Here is a 16,700-nt window from a genome sequence, read left to right as displayed (position 1 = left end):
GCTGAGGTGCAGGCATGGGCGCAGACACCCCTGGTGACATCCTAGGCAGGACTTGAAAGTGAGGCTGGTGAGGTGGGTACCTGCAGCGTCCGGCTTGCACTTGACCTCCAGGTCGATGGTGGACAGGCACAGCTTATGGCCCTCCTGCAGTGCTGCCTGCTCCTTGCTGTTCCTCATGGAGCTGCCCACGCTGAGACGGCGCCCCACCGTGGTCACCTGCTTATAGAACTGCTTCCCTGTGATCTTGTGGTCAAAGCCCAGCCAGCTGAACTTGATCTTCACCCTGGAGGCCACAGGACAGTGTCCACCAGTGCCCCCCGGGACCCTGGCCAGGGAGGAGGTAAGGGGCAGACACCGTGTCCACTTACGAATAGTCCATGTCCTCCGGCCCTGGGAAGGGCTCCAGGGGCCAGTTAAAGAAGCAGTTGAGGAAAACCAATCCAGAGCAGCTTGCCCAGACCACAAGGATGATGATGAAGGAGACACCGAAGTCATAGATGACCTGACAGGCACAATGGGGTGGGCACAGGGCCATGGGGCAGAGTTAGCAGAGGGAAGCCAAGGCAGGCGGGTGGGCAGGGGGCATTTTGCAGCCCTCCTCTCTCTGCACTGAGCTGCGGCATGAGAAGGCACAGCCCTGCCAGCCCAGGGGGCCGGTCATCAGATACCCTGCATTCCAATAATCCCAGCTTGCCCTGGCACTTTATTAACCCTCTGTCTCTCCAACTCGGGCCAAATGCCACCTCCTCGGAAAGGCCTTCCCTGACTGCCCCCGTCACTGTCATATCACTAGTTGCCAGGGAACAGCCCTGGCTGAGATTACAGACTTCTTGATTCCTTTTCTTGTCCCTAATTAGTCTGCTCCCTGAGAACAGGAACCTGCTAGCCTCGTCCATTGATGGGCCTTGAAGAGTGTCCGTGGCAGATGCCAAAAAATATTTCAGGAATGAACAGATGATGTCTCCCTTTGCTCCTCTGTGAAGTGAGCGGAACACTGGCATGTGCCCTCCTGATGCTGTGGTGGGGGCTGGCAGGTGGGATGCTCAGAGGGACAGGGCCTGGCAGGTGGGAAGCCTACTGAGCTTGAGCGTGGTAGCTGTTAGCTGTTGTGGCCACTGCCACCATTTATTTCCAACATGACAGTCCCCAGTGTCCTGGCAGACTGCTGCCTAGCTCCCCAACTCCTGGCAAGAGGAGTGGGGGAGCAGGGCAGGGCAGAGGCAGTAAGACAGCAAGAAGAGGTGGAGGCGGAACTTGGAGGCTTCTCTACACTCCAGAAGTGTGAGAATCCCTAGAAGGCTACAGGATGGCCGGCCCCACCCCCTCCAAGTGCCTGGATTCCCTGGTGGCCAGCCCACATTGTGACTCCTTCTCCTCATCTATGGCCTCCCTGCCCTGCACTGCAGGAAAGGGGATTTGACTTGTGTTGAAGCCAGAGGTGGGAGAAACCGCTCCTGAAGCCCGACAAGAGCAACAGTATTTGGGGTGGAAACTGGGAACTGATGGACTGTGAGGTGTTTGCTTCCTCCTGACCCTGCCGTGACTTCCACGGGCTCAGAATCCTGCCTGGGAGGGAAACAGCTGAACCAACTTAGCCAAGAGCCCCGCTCCGGCCAATGGGGAGTAACAGCCCAGTAACAACAGAGGGGTGGCGGGGCGGGGGGTGGCTGACTAGAGACAGACTAACTCAGCCTTTTCTCTACTGCAGCCCAGAGATGGCAGAAATGCAAAGGCGGCCTGCAGTAACGCCCTGCATCATATGCTTGAATCTTCCCTCCCCCACAGCCTGGTGGTTTCCTTCCTCACCCCCGTGGTGCCCAGGTGCATCCTCCCAGGTGTGCGTGGTGCAGGAGGGGCAACCCCAGCTCCCACAGTTACTGCCCTCTTCAGAGAAGGTTGAAGGAGGCTCAGGACGGGCCTCAGCTCAGACACCAGGGCCAGAGGGGGAGGCTGGCCACATCCTCACCTTGATTCCAGGGAAGGTGACTGCGGATGAGGCATAGGATCCAATCATCAAGGCAATAAACGTGGACCGAAGGTCGCCAAACATGTTGGGTAGCTGAAAGACAAGAAGCAAGGGGACCCGCTGAAAGAATGGGCAGTAGACTGGTAGGGGGCAGTGGGGGAGGGAATCAGGGTCTCTTCAGCCTCCATTTCTTATCTGCTCTCCTTCCTGGGTCACTGAGGGGCAGTAATTACGCCTCATTGGAAGCTTTTCCTTTGGAACTGAGCTTGATAAGGGAGGCCAGATGAATGCTGAGCTCCGACTCCGGATGTAAAGACAGAGCTGTTAGACTTCCTGGCTGGTGACTGTCCCTCCTCTCTTCAGGCACAAGCCAGAGACCTTCCTGTCTTTGCAGGGTTTACATTGAGCTAGCAGCGAGCAAAGCTGGGAGCTTCAGGCATCCCTCAAAGGGAGCAAGCCTGTTAAAAATAAGAATCTATTTGGGGATGAGAGTGTCACTGTATAAATAAAAGTATCAGCGTCCCAGAAGGACCAGATGTCAGCAAAAGCTGCTTTCGGTTCTGAGACAGCAGGCTTCTGGAAGGTGCCAATCAGAAATCTACAGTTCCCTCAGGGCTGACAATGGGACTAGCCTGGGATTCCTGCTTCTGAATTTCTAAGTGCAAGGAGGGCTCTCCCTCTCCAGGTGATGGGCACCTGAGAAAACCGATGGCAAGGAAAGACTCTGTCTTCCCAGCGAGGTCCCCCTCACACCTCACATCAGCTTACTAACGGCTTGATACAACTTCAAAGCTAACCCCCTCCCTGCCCCTCCCACCCTGTGACTCCACACAAACGGAGGCATGGTAAACGCGACAATGTATCACGGATTCAGACATTGGGCAAAGTATATCCTCCCAAACACCCAGTTCATAGATGTCTCTCTGGCCTCCAGAGAGACTGCGCTGCCATGTTGGATGGCTCTCCCATTTCATGCCCATGGCGTCCTGACCATTGGGGATCACTCTCTGTGTAGCAGTGCCAACCTGCTGTTCATATGGACTTCATCTATGCTCTCCCGTTTCCCCAGAATCATACTGGTTTTCTTACTCATGAAGCACTGCTGCCTGCGCAAGAGCATCCACTATTGCTGAATGGAGGCAGTCTGAACTTGGCTATTCCTGCCCCTTGCCATTTCTGCCTGTTTGGCCCACAGTAAAAAACGAGGAAGGGACACAGGGCGCCTGGTTGACTCAGTTGTCAGGCCTCTGCCTTTGGCTCAGGTCGTGATCCCAAGGTCCTGGGATCGAGCCCTGCATCAGGCTCCCTGCTTGGCAGGAAGCCTGCTTCTCCCTCTCCCACTCCCCCTGCTTGTGTTCCCTCTCTGGCTGTGTCTCTCTCTGCAAATACATAAATAAAATCTAAAGGGAAAAAAAAAAAAAAGAAAGAAATGAGTAAGGGACTTCACCAAAATGACACGCTTTTGTGCTTCAAGGGGTACCACCAACCAAATGAAAAGACAATACACAAAAAAGAGTAAATTTCTGCAAATCATACATCTGATATGGGATGTGTGTCTAGATGCTATGTCTATAGATAAAGAACTCCTGCAACTCAATAATAAGGTAAGCTATTTTTTTTTAATGGGCAAACTACCTGAACAGACATTTTTCCAAAGAAGATATACAAATGGCCAAAATATACTCGGTATCATTAATCATAGGGAAATACAAATCGAAACCACAATGAGATACCGCTTCATTCCTGCTAGGGTGGCTATAATAAAACAATCAGATACTGACACACACTAATGAGATTGCACAGGAATCAGAAACCTCATCTGCTGCTGGTGGGATTTTAAGACGGTACATGGCCGCTTTGGATGAGAGTCTGGCTGTTCCTCAAACAGTTAAACACAGAGTTAATCATGTGACTTAGAAATTTCACTCCTAGGTTTATACCCAAGAGAAATGAAAAACGTAGGGACTCACAAAAACTTGTACGTGAATGTTTACGGCAGCATTCTTCACAATATCAAAAAAGGGCAAATAACCCCAATGCCCATCTGTGAGTGAATGGAGAAACAAAATGTGGTCTATCTCCACAATGGAATGGTATTCGGGCACAAACAGAAACAAAGCACTGACACACACTGCAACACGGATGAACCTTGAAAACATTAGGATAGGTGAAAGAAGTCGCAAAAGACCACATATTGTGTGATGCCATTTATATGAAACTTCTGGAATGGGCAAGTCCATAAAGATAGAGAATAGATGAGTGGTTGCCCAGGGCTGGGGTAGAGGTAGCTGGGAGTAAATAGGGAGAAAATACAAATGGGTACAGAGATTCTATTTAGGTGATGTAACTGATTATGGTGATGACTGCACAACTCTGAATATGCTAAAAACCACAGAATTGTATATTTCAGGTGAATTGTATGGTATGTCAATTTGTCTCAATTTGCTGTTAAAAAATACATGAGTAAGAGATGTTAAGATGTTTTGGCATCCTGGGATTAAATAGGAACATGAATAAATCTATAGTATATGGCCAATAAACCATTTTATGGCATGGGGCCAGGGTGGCCATCCAGGCTTCCCCCAAATTCCTAGCACACAAAGAGCTCTTCTTCCAGCCCTCACGTAGAGTGGACCCTCTGTCCACTCAGGCTTCTCAGACAGGGTCTAAGAGGGAGAAAGAGCATAGAGAAATTCCCCCCAGCAGGAAATAGAGGAAATGTGACATGTTCCTCTGTGCCCGGGGAACCCTGAGGTGAAACAGAAAGGTGCCAGTCTCACTCTGCACATCTGCTTCCCAGATACGCTGTGGTTCAGAGGACTGCCTTGGTTCCTGAGTTCACATATTTGGGCTGCCCTGTGCTGGTTGATCCAGTAAGGCAGCCTTGTAGGGGAGTCACTTCTGGGAGGCATTCCGCCTCAGGGAGAATCCAAAGATTTGTTTTGCTTATATGGAAGGAGGGAACCATTCCAACTGGGGATGCCACTCCAGTCACAGGAAATGAAGGAAGAAAGGGGTCAAATGGGCTTAGAACCCAACCAGAAGAGCAGATAGAGGCCAAGTGCCTGGTTTAGGAAAGGCTACTTGGTACAAAGTCAAGCCAGAAAAACACTCTTGGTGCTGCAGGCACCTTTGGGCACAAAGAACGTCTCCAACTTTTCACAGGGCTGGGAATACTCTAAAAAGGCAGACAGCCTGCTAGCTAGCTAGCTAGCCCTTTTCCTTCTACCTTCTTAATCTCACAATTGCCTTAACCCTAACCGAGGACAGAAGCCAAGAGAACAATGGACTTGGGGCTAGCAAACACCATGGGTTGTTTGGGTGCCTGAGATCCAGGACAGGGAAGAACAGGAAGCTGGGAAAGGACACGGATTTCCCATCGGCCCACTGATGAGGCCCTTGCCTTTATACCTAGACAAGGACCGGAGCCTTTCAGCTGCCCTCCTTGCTGCTTGGCCTCTCCCTCCCTACAACTCTCTTAGCAACACCAAGAAAATTCTCCCCAATATGTTATTTTGGTCAACAGGGGGATTCCTAGGGGGTGTAGAGCCTCAGGTCAAACCATACTACTACACAGCCTTCTGGCCAACACCTACATCTTGTATTTAAATTAGGACTGTTTTTCCTGATTAGAAAAGCAATTTATGGGGATGCCTAGGTGGCTCAGTCAGTTAAGCAGCTGCCTTTGGCTCAGTTCATGATCTCAGGGTTCTGGGATCAAATCCCGCATCGGGCTCCCTGCTCAGTGGGGAGTCTGCTTTTCTGCCTCCCACTCCCCCTGCTTGTGTGCGCACTCTCTCTCTCTCTCACAAATAAATACAATCTTTTTTTTTTAAGCGAGTTATGTTCATTGTAAAACATCTGAAACAAAGTATACATAAAGAAAGAATAACACAAAAATCACCCTGATATAGTCAATGTTACTATTTTGATATATTTACCTTTAATCAGTTTCCTACAAATACCTGTAACTTTTAAATAAAACTGGGATCATATGCTACATATTGTTTTACAAATTTTTTTCCTTTTACTTGATATGTTTTCTTTTTTCTTTCTTTAAAAAATTATTTAAGGGCACCTGGGTGGCTCAGTTGGTTAAGTGACTGCCTTCAGCTCAGGACAAGATCCTGGAGTTCTGGGATTTAGTCCCACATGGGGCTCCCAGCTCTGCAGGGAGGTCTGCTTCTCCCTCTGACCTTTTACCCTCTCATGCTCTCTTTTACTCACTCTCTCTCTCTCTCAAATAAATAAATAAAATATTTTTTAAAAATGATTTAAGATTTTTAATTTTAATTTTAATTTTTTATTTTATTTTTTAAAAATATTTTATTTATGTATTTGAGAGAGAGAATGAGAGAGAGCACAAGAAGGGGGAGGTCAGAGGGAGAAGCAGACTGCAGAATCATTACCTGAGCTGAAGGTAGTCACTTAACCAACTGAGCCACCCAGCCACCCTTATTTTTATTTTTATTTTTTTAAAAGATTTTATTTATTTATTTGACAGAGATCACATATAGGCAGAGAGGAAGGCGGAGAGAGAGAGAGAGAGGAGGAAGCAGGCTCCCTGCTGAGAAGAGAGCCCGATGCAGGGCTTGACCCCAGGACCCCGGAATCATGACCTAAGCCGAAGGCAGAGGCGTTAACCCACTGAGCCACCCAGGTGCCCCCTTATTTTTTAAAGATTTTCTTTATTTAGGTGTGCCTGAGTGGCTCAGTCAGTTAAGGGTCTACCTTCAGCTCAGGTCATGATCCCAGGGTCCTGGGCTCAAGTCCCACATTAGGCTCCCTGCTCAGTAAGGAGCCTGCTTCTCCCTCTCCCTCTGCTTGCTGCTCCCCCTGCTTATGCTCTCTCCCACTATCTCTCTCTCTGTCAAATAAATAAAATCTTTTTAAAAAATTAAATAAAAATAAATTTTAAAACGACTTTATTTATTTGAGAGACAGCGTGTACATGCTAGCAGGGGAAGGATCAGAGGGAGAGGGACAAGCAGACTGTGCTGACTGTAGAGCCCCACGTAGGGCTCAATCCACAACCCTGTATCATGACCTGAGCCAAAATCAAGAGTCGGCTGTTCAACTGACTGAGCCATCCAGGTGCCCTTTTTATTATCTTTTATTTTTAAGTAATCTCTACACCCAGCATCGGGCTCAAACTCATGACCCCAAGGTCAAGAGTGTCATGCTCCACTAAGTGAGCCAGCTAGGTACCCCTGTAAATGTTTTCTTAGTATTCACCTTCAACATAATTTGTAATGACTGTCTGGTATTTCCTTATCTGGATGGTCTATAATTTATGCAACCATTTCTCTGATGTTGGAACTGAGGTCCTTTTTAATTAACATTCTTAAAGATAAACATATGTGTACATAGCTATTATTCCCTTAAGGTAAATTCCCAAAAGTAGAATCATTAGGCAAAAGGGAATACATACTTTTAAGTTTCTGTGATATTCCATGCCAAACTGCCTTCCAGAAAACTTACAACAAATGGTAATTCCCACCAGCAGCATAGTAGAGTGTCTATTTCACTGTATCCACTCCAGCACCGTGTGTTACCGTTATTTTTAATATTTGCCACTTTACCAACATCCTTTTTTTATTTATCTTTATTTATTTTTTTTTTACATTTTATTTATTTGAGAGGGAGAGAGTGTATGAGACAGAGATAGATCATGAACACAGGACAGAAGGAGAGGGAGAAGCAGACTCCCCGCTGAGCTGGGAGCCCAAGCAGGACTTGATCCCAGGACTTTAGGATAATGACCCAAGCCTAAGGCAGATGCTTAACTGACTGAGCCACTCAGGCACCCAACACCCTTGTTTTAAAATCCACTTCTTTGTATATATAAATGAAGTGAATCAATGGTTGATATTTGCTTCAAAACAGTCTGGGTGGTGGGTGGAAACAGTAACAAAGCAAGGCTGGTTATGAGCTGATAACTGTTCAAGTTGTAAGATGGGTACACAGAAATCATTATACTATTCTCTCTAATACCACATATATAGAACTTATTCCATGATTTTTTTTTTAAGGATTTTATTTATTTATTTGACAGACAGAGATCACAAGTAGGCAGAGAGGCAGGCAGAGAGAGGAAGGGAAGCAGGCTCCCTGCTGAGCAGAGAGACCGATGTGGGGCCTGATCCCAGGACCCTGAGATCATGACCTGAGCCGAAGGCAGAGGCTCCAACCCACTGAGCCACCCAGGTGCCCCTTATTCCATGATTTAAAAAAAGAAATTTAAAAAATTTATATTTATTGATTACTAATGACTTTGAACACTTTCTACAATTTTTAAAATCAGTCATTTAGGGAAGCCTGGGTGGCTCAGTCAGTTAAGTGGCTGCCATTGCTCAGGTCATGATCTCATCAGGGTCCTGGGATCGAGCCCTGCATCGGGCTCTTTGCTCAGCGGGGAGCCTGCTTCTCCCTCTGCCTGCTGCTCCCCCTGCTTCTGCTCTCTCTCTGATAAATAAATAAATAAAAATCTTTTAAAAATACCAGTCATTTATATTCCTCATTTGTCCTTTTTTCCTGTGAGGATATTAGTCTTTCCATAAGGATTTTATACAGGCTTTTCATATATTAAAGAGTCATAGTTCATCCATGAACTGCAGGTATGTTTTCCTAGTTTGTCCTTTAACTTCCTCTTAGTTCATGGTGGGTTTGTTTTTTGTTTTTGTTTTTGTTTGTTTGTTTTTGACCAATACAAGTATTTAAATAGGAAGTCAAAGTGTGTGTCAGCTTTTAGGGTCTACCTAGCATTTCAGATGAAATCTCTGAAAAGAACATCAAGGGTGACTTTGGCCAGTGAAATCCAAAGTACAAACATCCCAGCTATAGTCAGTGTGTGGTAGCAATCGCAGAAGAAAAGGATCTCCCTAAGGACATTAATTATTTTTTAAATGTTAATACTAATTGTGTTTTATCCTTTAAGCGGCTTCCTTCCCTTCCTCCAAAAGCTGCCATGCCTGCCAGGAGATTTCGCTTATTTGCTGTGCCTAGGAGCAGCTTGATTAGAGAATTTTCCTTATTATTAAATAATAATATATAATAACAGCATAATTATATTAGTATAACATATAATAATAGCACTGTCATAATAAATTTTTAATGCCTACTACAGGTATTATCTTAAAAACACTCAAAACAACCTTATAAGGTAGGTGTAATTTCTTACCCTTATTGGGTATAAAACTCAAGGATTAAAAGCATCAAGTGACTCCCCCAGACCAGTCAGGATCAAATCTGGGATTCAAAGCGGGTCAAGTTTCTGCATTAGGCAGCATTGGGCTACTCTTCCCTTGGAAACCTCAGTTTGGTCTCCAAGGCAATTACCCTCACCTCTCACCTTCTATTTGTTCCTGATTAAGCTTTCAGTCTGCTCTCCCACTAGAGGTTTTCCACATCCCTTCTGATGCTCCTTTGGGACCTGCCAATGGTCCGGGGCTGCACCTTCAAATGGACTTGCATTTGCTGTGGACTTTCTCCTCTTTCATCCTCGTATCTGTCTCCTCCTCCCTCCCACCCTCCCCGTCCTCCTGCCTCCAAACAACCTGCTCTGCACAGGGCAGCTACTCTGAAGCCCTGGTGATGGGAGTGATGGCTGAGCACGGAGCAGAGTGCCCTACTGTGGACCTAGAGGGCTGGGTGGAGGGGAAGAGCCAGCTGTGCTGCCAAGTAGGAAGCCAGACCCATTGCTACAGTGACAGATGACAGGGGAAAACACTCAGAAGGGGCAGCTTCCTGATTCTGGCTTCATGACTGCACTCACAGGTACGGAACACAGGCCCCCTCCCCAGGCTCCGGGTGCTTCCCAGCCACTTGAGCTGCTTCTGCAAGGGCCGGGGCTGGAACAGGCTTGCAGGGCAGAACCCAGCCTCTCCAAGCCGGCCTTGCTTGCTCGGGGATACAGTGGTGACTCATTCTCAGCCCCTCGGCTGCCCTGTAAACAGGCTCTGGCTGTGTGACCTTCCCAGAGGGGAAAACAGCAGCTGCAGGCAGCACCCGCCTACCCCGCCCCCCCCCGCCCCCCCGCCGTCCCCGGCCCCGAGTCCTGGCCACGGAACAGGGCTCCTGGACAAGAAGACCCAGAGGCCTGGGCTCCAGGATGGTGATGACAGGTTGGCCTCCTTGGAGGACCCTCTCTAAGATGCCTCTCTACTCAGGGACCCCCACGACAGGCCTTGGCTGGCAGGCAGGGAGAGAAGGGCCACCATGTTTCCCCTCACACTGACTTTGCAAATCCGCGGTCTCCCAAGCCCACCAGCTGGGGACATGCCCTGGGCCTCAGGGAAAAGCCACAAGGCCCCTTCCAGAGGTGAGCCTTGTCCAGAGGTGGCTAGTGGACACACCCAGAGCTCTGTACAACCTGTATAGGCTGGGATCCATGTACTAGTCTGGACAAGCAGACTCAGCAAAGCTGGGCTATTTCCCAACCCCAAACAACCTGGCAGCTCCAAGTGCACATTGCCAGGAAAAGGTCCTTGTGGTCACCTTTCCGCTCCAGTGCTGCAAGGGGTGGGGAGGAGGGACTCCACTCCTGAAACTACCTCGTTCGCCTTCCCAGCAGGGCCCAGCCCTGCTGATGCCTCCACTACACTTTCTGTTCACCCCCGGATGCTGGACGTGTCACATGGTGAAGCAAACTCACAATGGAAAACACCTTCTGATGGGTGAATTTTTCCCAGGTCAATGGCGATCAGCTGGCTATTTTGGGTTCTTAAGGCACAGGATAGAAACCAAAAGGCAGAACTGGCTCCAGGCATGGGGAATTGTGTTCACCTCTCACCCAGGCTCCCAGAGGGCTGGCTGGGGTGCTGTGGGGATTGTCTCCTGATTGTGGAAATGGGTCGGCCAAGCAGAAATACCAAACTCCCACCACCCCACCCCACCCCTGCCAGGGCACATGTGCTTCCTTGCTGTACCCTGATGCCTTTTCTTCATCTTTTCTCAGTATTTGAAGAAGGCTGTTTATTTTGTTTTCATCAAACTCTGGTCCCAAATCCCATGGGATCATTTCTTCCTCAGACTGAAAGTCAGACTTTAGAGTCAAATAGGAAAAGTCCACAGAGAAATTTTTCATTGAGGACCCTGACAACATTTTGTAACCGCTTCTCCTGGAGGTTTCCAGCTCAGAACTCCCTGTCCCACCCACATGGACGGGGCCTGGGGTGGGGGGCCGGCGAGTAATGAAGTGGAAAAGATGCGTCCACAATGTTAGCTGCATCTGCTCCCATCTCCAAGCAACCCCAGGCCGTGGATTGCGGGGTGGCAGCCCAAAGACACTGCCTCAGCCGCCGGCCGGTGTTTGCACTCCAGCCAATGAAGCGAGTTAAAGGGTTGTATAAACGTTAGACACTGGGCAAACAGACCAAAGTATGCTGTCCAGATGTCCAGTGGGGAAGCGGAGGCTCTCCGCCCCGGGGAGTGCTATGTTCCCATGAAGTACCACCCTCCTCCTCCAAGGCTGTCTCAAGGCCCAGCTCAGACCCTCTGCTGTGGGGACCTGGGAAAGGCCCCCGACTGGCAGGCAGCCCATCTAGCGTGGAATCCAGTCTTGCCCCTCTGAGCCTCCCCTCTAGGGGCAAGGATCACCCACGAGTACAGACCTCAGGCTCCACTGGCTATCTTGCCCCAGTCTGTGGGGGGAAAAGGCATTCTGCCAACCCAGGGGCCCCCCTCCACCAATGGGGTGATAGCTCACAGCCCCTGGTCACTTTATTTATACCACAGCTCATGCAACACAAACCTCCTAAGAACTCAGAAAGTCCCCAAATTAAGGTTTCCATGGCAACACATTCCCCCAGATTCCCAGGTTATCACATAGTGATTATCCAATGAAGTTGTAGGAGATATGATTTAGGGAGCTCCTAAAGGTGACCCTGAAGACTCCTTTGTCCCCCAAATTAGAACATGGGTGGGAGACACAAACACAAAGTGCCATTGTGCGGCTAGCCTGGCGTCTTTGGGAGCCAATCCTGACAGTTCTGCTTTTTAAAGGCCTGGGCTGTGTCAGAATGAGATTGGGCTCTGCTCCGCAGAAGTCTCGGCCAGCCCTAAAACATTGCCCAAGAGCTCCAGCTCTGTCCTCGCTGACCTGCTTCTCATTCCGCTTTTGGGGTCTATTCTGGAAAGGAGAGCCATGAGAGTCCTCCTCTGAGACCCTGCTGGACAGGAGAACACCCACTGAGATCCCCCAGGCTGGGGCAGCAGTGGAGGGGGAACATGACTTAAAAAGTGCTGAGGGAGCTGGCCCACGTACACAGAAGGGGGTGACAGCAGGAGGTGGGGTGAGGGAGTGGGTGTCAGCCCCTGCTTTCCTGATAGAGGAATTGAGCAGCTTCTTGGCGCCTCTAGACCAAAGGGTGTGAAGCATCAGATAACATATATTTTAGGTTTTGCAGGCCAGATAGTCTCTGTACAACTACCTCACTCTGCCCTGCAGCACAAAGGCAGCCACAGACAGTAGTAAATAGTAGGCATAGCTGCGTTCCAATGAAACTTTGTTCACGGGGGCACCTGGGTGGCTCAGTGGGTTAAGCATCCGCCTTTGGCTCAGGTCAGGATCTCAGGGTCCTGGGATCGAGCCCCAGTAGGGCTCCCGGCTCAGCAGGGAGCCTGCTTCTCCCTCTCCCTCTGCCCCCCCACCCTGTTCCTGCTCCCGTGTGTGTGTGTGAGTGCGCGCGCGCGCGCACACGCGTGCACACTCTCTCTCTCTCTCTCTCTCAAATAAATGGATAAAATCTTTGAAAAACACAAAAAAACAAAACTTTGTTTATAATCCTCCCCCCATCAACCACAGTTGGCAGCTTTTAAGCAGCAGGCGTGAGCACTGGAAGCCAAGTGGGGTAGAAGGGCCCACAGGGACCCCTGGGCCAAGCGCAAACAGACCCATCCGCAGACCCACCTCAGAAACAGCCGCAAGCCCTAGCTGACGAAAGGGTGACTTACAACTGGGCACAGGTACCAAAAAAGGAAAATTCCACACATTCCCATACCTCCTCACTCCCCACCTGAACCACAGCCCCCAGCACTGCCTCCTGGCAGACAGTCTCTGCCTCCCTGTCCTGCTGTCCTGGCCGGCTGCTCCCCTGCGGTGTGTTCAATAAACTTCTATCTCCTTTGTTCTGCCTTGGGTGAATTCTTTCACCGCCAGTCCCTCCACCCAGCTGGGTTGCCCACACCTACCAGTGGTCTGAATTTGGTCTGGGGGGCTGCAGTTTGCTCCCCACTGCTCTAGACCCAAGAATGGAGACAAGCCTTAGGAGACAAGCCACCAAGCTCCCTTAAACAGATCTCTGCTAACCAAAGCCTTTAGGTTAACAATCAGATGGTCTCACTGTGTTATCTTGTGTACCTTTGACTCCAGGTAGGACAGTGAGGAGCTAATGCAAGTGTTCCTACGCAGTGCTTTTGACCTTCACACAGACCTATTAGAGGCTGAGGAAAGCAACAGAGCCACAAAAAAAATGCACCAGCACGTACACAGTTTGCTTGCATACACTCAAGGGAAGTACAGCCTACCTTAAGCTTATTCATGATCACCCAGAGGCCTTAAAACCCTAGGGTAAGATCCCTTGCTCACCCAGAAAGACAGCAAATTTGTTTTTATAGATCAAAGAGTTCTTAGAAAACACTTAAAAAAAAAAAAAAAAAACAAACAGACAAATCACACAAAGAAACAATTCACAGAATACAAATGACCACAAAAAAAAGAGGTGGAAAGATGCTCTGTCTCACAAACAAAGAAAAATTTTTAAAAACATGGTTATACCATTTTCACCAGATCAGACTGGCTAATATTTAAAAGGCTAATAGGGGTGCCTGGGTGGCTCAGTGGGTTAAAGCCTCTGCCTTCGGCTCAGGTCATGATCCCAGGGTCCTGGGATGGAGCCCCTCATCGGGCTCTCTGCTCTGTGGGGAGCCTGCTTCCTCCTCTCTCTCTCTGCCTGCCTCTCTGCCTACTTGTGATCTCTGTCTGTCAAATAAATAAATAAAATCTTAAAAAATAATAATAAAATAAAATAAAAGGCTAATAACAAGGTCTGGGGAAGGGGGGTGGAGAAAGGGCCACTCTTATCCATGCTGGTACAATAGTATTAGGATGGAACCTGTGGGGAAGGCCAGCAATCCCACTTCCAGGAATTTATTTTACAGGAAGGTATGTACAGGGGTGTTCCCTCCAGTAACACCATAAATCGGGAAGACTAGAAACCAACCCAAATGTTCATGAGCTGGAAACTGGTTGAGTAAATTATGGTATATCTATATTATAGAATAACATAGAACTGTTTCATAATGAGGCAGAGCTCTAGAGTTTAAAATAATAAGGTAGATTTCTAGGTACCGGCAGAAAAACATGTGAAAAGAACTAAGTAAAAAAGGCAAATTGATAACAGCCTGTTTTTAAAAAAAAGAATAACATTGGTATATGCAGATTTACATTCTGAATTGCTGAAGGTGTGCTTACAGAATTTCACAGCCTATACTTTCTATTCCTAAAATATTGACTTCTGAAAATAAAAATATTTTTGTCTATGATCATAAAAAAGGAATCCAGAAATCAAATTGTTATAGGCCTACTAGCCTCCTCTAAATGTTCCTTGAAAACTATAAGCTCATTCTTTTTTTTCTTTTTTTCTTTTTTTAGTAGTGTCCATACCCAACGTGGGGCTTGAACGCACAAACAGGAGATCAAGAGTCATAAGCAAGCAGGGGGAGGGGCAGGAGGAGGGGGGACAAACGGACTCCAAGCTGAGTGTGGAGACTGACATGGAGTTCGATCCCAGGACCATGAGATCATGACCTGAGCCAAAATCAAGAGCCGGACACTCAACAGACTGAGCCACCCAGGTGCCCCCTGCCAAAGGCTTTCTTAAAGGTGATTCATGGTGTGGTGGTTTTTACCCACTTGTCTTCTACTTTATTACAATAAAACATCTTTCTTCATCTTAGAGCATTAACTCCTGACATTCAAGGCCCATCTCTTTTTTAATCCTTAATTTTACCCCTAAATTCTGCCATAACATAGGCACAGCATGACCAAAATAATGGGAATGATGCCAGCTTTTTAATTTTCATCTTGATGAAAGAGCTGGTCATTTTCATGCTGTCAAAGAACAAACAGAACCATGACTTTTGTTTCACAATTTACACAACTTAGTGGGATTTGTGTACTTTGGATAGTTCTGAAATATTTCTTACTGTTTCGACATCTGTTTTCTCCCAGGAATTTGAGAAGGAGGGGGATACATCCATTTAAAAAAGAAATCTACCTAGTTAAGAAAATAGAAGTAACACACAAAAGAGTACAAAGTCAATCTCCCTCATATCATAGAGGGCAAGGCTGCCAGAGTTCCCAGAGATGCACGTGTCACTCACAGCCCTGTGTCACCCACACCTGTGTGTCACCTACGTCCAAAGCATACCACATACACAGCCCCCGCTGTGCCTTTCACACCTAACACAGAGTTCTCTGAACTTTCCATTTCCGTGGGCTCCCACCAGACAGTCATCCCCTCTCACCAGGACAAAGTTAACCAGGCAAAGCACAGGAAGGGGCAAAAGAAGAGGCACTGGGCCTGCCTGGGCCTGGCTTCGGGCTCAGGCTCACAGCCTGCAGGCAAGGGGTCACCCAGATACCAGCACCTCTCTGAGCTCCTTCCAAGAAGACCGGCATCCCCAGGGCTCCCTCAAAGCCAAACAAGCACCCCTCAACAGCAGGACTCCTGACTCTTAGTGGAAAGGGACATCAGAAACCAGAGGCCCCTGCAAATCGGGATGGCAGGTACCACGTCATAAAAATGTTTGTCACAGGGAAACTGAGGCAAGCCAGACTTTCCTGTTGGACAGAAATCTCTCTGAAGAGCATAGTATTCTCACTTCTTTCCCACTGGCCAGCTCTGAAGGGCCAGCCTGTAGAGAGCTCCCTTCTTCCTCCTAGGGAAGACATGTTTGGCCTTCTTTGACTGATTTTCTTTTAAAAACCTCTCCCACCTCACAAAGAAGCACGTTCTGTGGTATTCTGCTGCTACAGATAAGGCAGCACACTGGGGTGCCTGGGTGGCTCAGTTGTTAAGCGGCTGCCTTCAGCTCAGGTCTGGGATCAAGTCCCACGTCTGGCTCCTTGCTCTGTGGGAAGCCTGCTTCTCCCTCTCCCACTCCCCTTCCTTGTGTTCCCTCTCTCTCTCTCTTTTTTTTTTTTTTTTAAGATTTTATTTATTTATTTGACATACAGAGACCACAAGTAGGCAGAGAGGCAGTGAGGGAGAGAGGGAGGGAGCAGGCTCCCCGCAGAGCAGAAAGCCCGATGCGGGGCTCAATCCCAGGACCCTGAGACCATGAACTGAGCTGAAGGCAGAGGCTTTAACCCACTGAGCCACCCAGGCGCCCCTTGTGTTCCCTCTCTTGCTGTCTCTCTCCGTCAAATAAGTAAAATCTTAAAAAAAAAAGAAAAAGAAAAAGACAGGGGGGCACTCAAGCATCCCAAGAAAACACCTCTCTCCCCAGGGTGGCGGCTCTCTGTACCCTGGCATTCAGTAAACCACAAGAGGCAGCCATGTACACCCTTGAATTTTTCATCCCATTCTGGACAAAGGCAATGGTTCAGGGTGGAGAGATTTCAAGGGAGGGTTGTTTTTAGGTGGCACTGTTAACCAGAGCCGCCATGGGAAATGAGAGAAAAGAAAGTGGGTGGCAGCTTTTTTCTCTCTACTCCTGTCTTCTCTGGGCA

The 16,700-nt window shown here is 48.4% G+C and overlaps 1 protein-coding gene across 4 annotated transcripts in view; it reads right to left on the bottom strand.

The window, feature by feature from the left end:
- The window catches only part of SLC43A2 (solute carrier family 43 member 2), a 39,156-nt gene that overhangs the window by 10,229 nt on the left and 12,227 nt on the right, over positions 1-16,700 (bottom strand). For all 4 annotated transcript variants that reach the window (XM_032846736.1, XM_032846739.1, XM_032846740.1 and 1 more), the window contains exons 6-8: positions 1,967-2,059; positions 369-502; positions 81-283 (exon numbers count right to left, since the gene is read on the bottom strand). In XM_032846736.1, coding sequence (XP_032702627.1) covers positions 81-283; positions 369-502; positions 1,967-2,059 — 430 coding nt within the window. The remainder of the gene's footprint in view (positions 1-80; positions 284-368; positions 503-1,966; positions 2,060-16,700) is intronic.

This window comes from Lontra canadensis, unplaced genomic scaffold (assembly GCF_010015895.1).
Source record: "Lontra canadensis isolate GAN:19392208 unplaced genomic scaffold, GSC_riverotter_1.0 scaffold180, whole genome shotgun sequence".
Taxonomy (NCBI): domain Eukaryota; kingdom Metazoa; phylum Chordata; class Mammalia; order Carnivora; family Mustelidae; genus Lontra; species Lontra canadensis.
Note: the sequence above shows the minus strand (reverse complement) of the source record. Positions and strands in the feature narration are given on the sequence as shown.